The 5,024-nt window shown below is 45.6% G+C and overlaps 1 protein-coding gene across 1 annotated transcript in view; it reads right to left on the bottom strand.

The window, feature by feature from the left end:
• Window positions 1–3,349: 3,349 nt before the first annotated feature.
• The window catches only part of LOC102771275 (cytochrome c oxidase subunit 6A1, mitochondrial), a 2,282-nt gene continuing 607 nt past the window's right edge, over window positions 3,350–5,024 (bottom strand). Inside the window, exon 3 of the mRNA XM_015568171.1 lies at window positions 3,350–3,627. Within this exon, the coding sequence (XP_015423657.1) occupies window positions 3,544–3,627 (84 nt within the window). The 3' untranslated portion in view covers window positions 3,350–3,543. The remainder of the gene's footprint in view (window positions 3,628–5,024) is intronic.

Raw genomic sequence — 5,024 nt, 5'->3', positions numbered from 1 at the left:
GTCTCGAGGGCGTGGGACCGGGGGGTGGAGAAGAGCCTTGTCATCGAGGCCCGGGCAGGCCGCCGGCGCCACCACCGCGGCTGCCGGGAGCTCTCCCGTGACAGTTAAATGCTTGCTTCCCACGGAGCAGTCACATTCTGTGGTTCACTCGGGGCCCATCGTGAACTTGCAGGTGGGCGTAGTTCTATCTGAAAACGAGCACGCACGTCCAGGAAAAGGAAGTGCTGAGGCCGAGTTCACTGGAATCGTTGCCTTTGGGGCGGGGGGCGGGGGGGGGCAGTGCACTTTTCCACTCTTATTGTTTGGGGGTGCGGCTGGGTGTTAGCCTCTCTCTGGCCTGGTAAGACATTATGGAGGGCTTTATTTTTTGTTATAAACCCTTTATTGACCTGTTTTCTCTCCCTCCCTCCCTACAGTTGCTGTTTTTATCCCAATTGTAGACAGAAAAAGTGAGGCTTGCTCAACGCCAGTAAGCTGCATATTGACCTTTACTATGTTTTCTTCTCCCATCAGAAAGCAATAAAGGAGAAGGAGATTCCCATTGAAGGACTGGAGTTCATGGGCCATGGCAGAGACAAACCTGAAAGCTCTTCTTGACCTTGCCAGTCACCTTGAAAAGACTCCTCAGATCTGGACATTTGAGCCCTCTGGATTTTGTGAAGTAAGGCTGTGAAGATAGCCAACAATTTAATGAGGACTTATTTTCCTCTCACTTTGAACGATAACTTTTTACTTTGGGATGATTTCTCACTTGCTGTAACATCTTGCAGGAACTCACTGTGCTAAAACTGAATTTCTTGGGATTATGGTTGCGATACTTCATCTGGGATCTTGTATCTAAAGACTGATAAACTTGTCAGGATAATCATGGTTGCCTGACTGATTGAGTTATGCCTCAAAGGACATTAGATATACTGTACTGGGGTCATTGTTCATGGAAGCAACTGGTTAGGACCTCTTTTCTCTCAGGGAGCTAATGTTCTGAAAAGGGATCCCAGCATGACTGTTTCAATCAATGCTTGGGAGCAGTTTTATTTTTTTATATAGTAACTTAACTGTTCAGATTGCTCAGTGGTGGACTGGGTTAGCCAAGAGGAAGCTTTTAACAGTTCCCGGCCTTAACAAGAGGTGTCAGATCTCAGATTAGGATGTGAAAGCTTCAAGAACGTTAGCGCGAACACCATTTCAGAGTTTATAGTGTAGTTCAGTCATTAAGATCCCTGGAGTATGCTATGGAGGAAAATCCTAAATTGCAAAGATTTGCTGCTGTGGCCAGCTTTCAAGCTAAGTCAATGAATTAAGTCAACCTGTATATCATGAAAATGCCAAAATACTGTATCTGGTTAGGGGAGAAAGGCATTTGTTTATTTGCGTTGTTTACCCACCCTGCCCTGTAATATCTGTAATCATGAAGATGGAATAAATTGTAACATTTAGTTTCTATCATTATTTGCCCCTTGAACTCTGCACTTTATAGAACAGCTATTCGTCCTGTTATCACACCTATCCCATATAAACATGGGGGGGGGTTATGTTTTATAATATAAAGGTGAGGGAAAAGTGAAGATTTATCTGACTTAGGTAGTATGGCATAGCAATTGGAAACCTCACCGACTTTAAAAATGTGCTTCCGCCGAAACCGATTTGGCTCAGTGGATAGAGCGTCAGCCTGCGAACTGAAAGGTCCCAGGTTCGATTCCGGTCAAGGGCATGTACCTGGGTTGCGGGCACATCCCCAGTAGGAGATGTGCAGGAGGCAGCTGATTGATGTTTCTCTCTCATCGATGTTTCTAACTCTCTATCTCTCTCCCTTCCTCTCTGTAAAACATCAATAAAATATATTAAAAAAAAATCACCCTCCATTTAAAAAAAAAAGTGCTTCCACAGTAGGCTACACAAATACTTTTAAATGTTTATATAATGGCACTAAGTTGAGATAAGGTGAACACTCAGGGACCAGCAGTGGTCTGCAGACCACCGGTTGGCGACCGCTGCCCTAGAATGTCATGTAGTTCCCAAAACTGCTTATCTTGAGTAATTTGATTCAATAGTCTGAAACTTGATTGAAAGGTGGCCTAAATTCTATTCTCTCCAATTTACCAATTACTACTTCATACTGATTTTTTATTATCTTTTAATATGGAATGTTTCACGAATTTTCGTGTCATCCTTGCACAAGGGCCATGCTAATCTTTTCTGTATCGTTCCAATTTTAGTACATGTGCTGCCGAAGCAAGCACACTACTTTCTATTTAATGCGACCAGTCCTTACGGTCATTTCAAAACATCCTGCATTTATATTTTGATGGTTTTATGTCCATTCTACGAGGATTACAAGAGATATTTGGAACCCAGCTCAGGGGGCCAGACAGCAAGCTGAAGATAAGTCCATGTCCTGAACTCCCACTGGCCACAAGCACAAACAGTTCTATGGGGAAGCACAAGGTGTGGCTAGATCACAAAATGGCAAAGGTAACACAGATTCTTTTTTCTTAACTGTCAATGGTTTCCACACCCCATGTTCCTATGTGCCTCACCTTTGTGCAGTACCAGTTGACTATGACTATATGTGTCAACACCAAAAACTGTGAAACTTCCTGAATCTTATCACAAAACTGTCTGGTTGAGCCTTGAGAATAAAATGAGCTCCAGGCCAACCATGTTTTTTATTGTAATTGCTACTGAGAAAATACTTTTTGTTGTTGTTCCTCATGTTATTTTGACTTCACCCTTCAACTATCTCAGCTACTTCAAAGAAGCTGCCTTTATTTTTCCAAAGGTTTTTGACCCTAACAACCTTCGGGGTGCTGAGAGATGACCCCAAGGTGAGAACCTGACACCTCCAGAGGAAATGATCAGGCCAGTTAGTATCCTGCAGCAAATGCTGACAGAAAGGGATAGGAAAATGCTGAGATACAGGAAGCACTTCCTCTCGAGAATCACAGAAACCTTTTTAAATGAAACTGCAGCCATTCTGCTGGTCACGCGGGACCCAATCTTGATACTTAGCACCATTCCTTTTGCTTTATGTTACACTAGAGGCCCCGTGCACGAATTCGTGCATGGGGGGGGGGTCTGGCTGGCCCACCCCTATCTGGGCCGACTGGGCCAGACCAGCCATGGAAGGGGCCGCCGGTGGTTGGCCAGCTGGCCCGGGCCCCTGGTTGAACTCCAGGTCAAGGGGACAATTTGCATATTAGCTTTTTATTAAACAGGATTCCCTCAGCACAAGAAACCAAAGACAGGCCTGTTATAAACCCCATTATTCAGAGGCCTCATTGCAGCAACAGAAATAACATTAATGCTAATTTCCAAGGGAAAACCACCACCAAAGAATGCAACTCTGAGCTCATGACCAACCTGTTATTTATTTAAGCCATCTCCTGCCATAAGCAAAGAGACGGGAGATCAGTGTACTCTATAGTCATCATTTTACATTAGGAATGAAGTCAGCTTAAGGTCCCATACACTTTTCTGGTCCGTGTGCAGAGTGTGGTCCAAACCAGCGCTGTGGTCCCCACTGGGTAGTGGTCCAGGTTCTGTTTATTCATCTTCATAGCCGGTTGGCAGCGGATTCAGATGACGATTATGGAATAGAGTATGGTTACCATCTCCCCAGGGGAAGGGCTGTGGAGTGAAGATGTCAATTAGGACATTACAGAAAATTCAGAAACTGCACTGCCATAAACTGCTTAAATGGGGTAAGTGACAGATAATACATAAAACAAAATGGAAATTAGTCCTTTAACCACTGACATAAAGTAGGTAACAGGAAAAGCAAGCTTAAGTCTGTTATTCATAAACCTCTCCCTGGTAGGTATATCCGTGTTGTGTTTATGAAAGTGTAACCCTCAAATCACTGTATGGGAGTGGCAGAGGTGGTTGTGGGAAGAAGATACTCCCATGGTACCTTTCAAAAGCATTGCTCTTGGATCGTGGTTTCCCACCCAGGATGATTTTGCCATTCCAGGGACACTAGGCAGTCAGTATCTGGAGACATCTGAGGCAGGATGGGGTACTACTGGCATCTAGTGGGTAGAGGTCAAGGATGCTGCTAAATAGCCTACAACTGAGGACAGCCGGCTCCCCACACGGATGACCCAGTTCTAAATGTCAACAGGTCTGAGGCTGAGAAACCTTGCTGTATGACTTCTAACTCTACTACACGAGGGTGGAGTGGGGCTCAAAGACTCAAAAAAGAAAACAAAACAAATTCTTTCTGAACCTAAGAATCTAATTAATCTCCATGAGGCCAGTCCCACCTGGACTAAGTGATGTAACAGTTATGAAAGAACCAAAGGGGCTGTAACCGGTTTGGCTCAGTGGATAGAGCGTGGGCCTGCAGACTGAAGGGTCCCAGGTTCGATTCCGGTCAAGGGCATGTACCTTGGTTGCGGGCACATCCCCAGTGGGGGGTGTGCAGGAGGCAGCTGATCGATGTTTCTAACTCTCTATCCCTCTCCCTTTCTCTCTGTAAAAAAATCACTCAAATATATTTAAAAAAAACAACAACAAAAAAAAAAAACCAAAGGGGCTCTTGCTAGGAATACAGTAAATTGCCCTAGCCGGTTTGGCTCATGGATAGAGCGTCGGCCTGCAAACTGAAAGGTCCCGGGTTTGATTCCGGTCAAGGTACATGCCTGGGTTGTGGGCTCGATCCCCAGTGGGAGACTTGCAGGAGGCAGCCCATCCATGATTCTCTCATCATGGATGTTTATCTCTCTCCCCTTCTCTCTAAAATCAGTAAAAATGTATTAAATAATAATAAAAAAAAGAATACAGCAAACAACGGAGAGCAAGCGGTGATGACAGCTACATCCACAGCCCAAGCACAGCCCAGCCGAGACACACAGCCTGAGGGAGAGCGGGCAGGGCCAGGCTCTTTCTTAGGCAGCCGGGGCCCGCCAGGCGCCCAGCTCTCAGAAAGGGGAGCCCGTTCCGACTGCGCCGGGCTAAGCAGGTTCCCCCACGACACGTTCTGCACAAACAACTGCTCCCGAGCGGGCAGAAGGCAGAGGCGGGTG

This window comes from Myotis davidii, unplaced genomic scaffold (genome assembly GCF_000327345.1).
Source record: "Myotis davidii unplaced genomic scaffold, ASM32734v1 scaffold803, whole genome shotgun sequence".
Taxonomy (NCBI): Eukaryota; Metazoa; Chordata; class Mammalia; order Chiroptera; family Vespertilionidae; genus Myotis; species Myotis davidii.
This window is presented reverse-complemented; position numbering and strand designations above follow the sequence as displayed.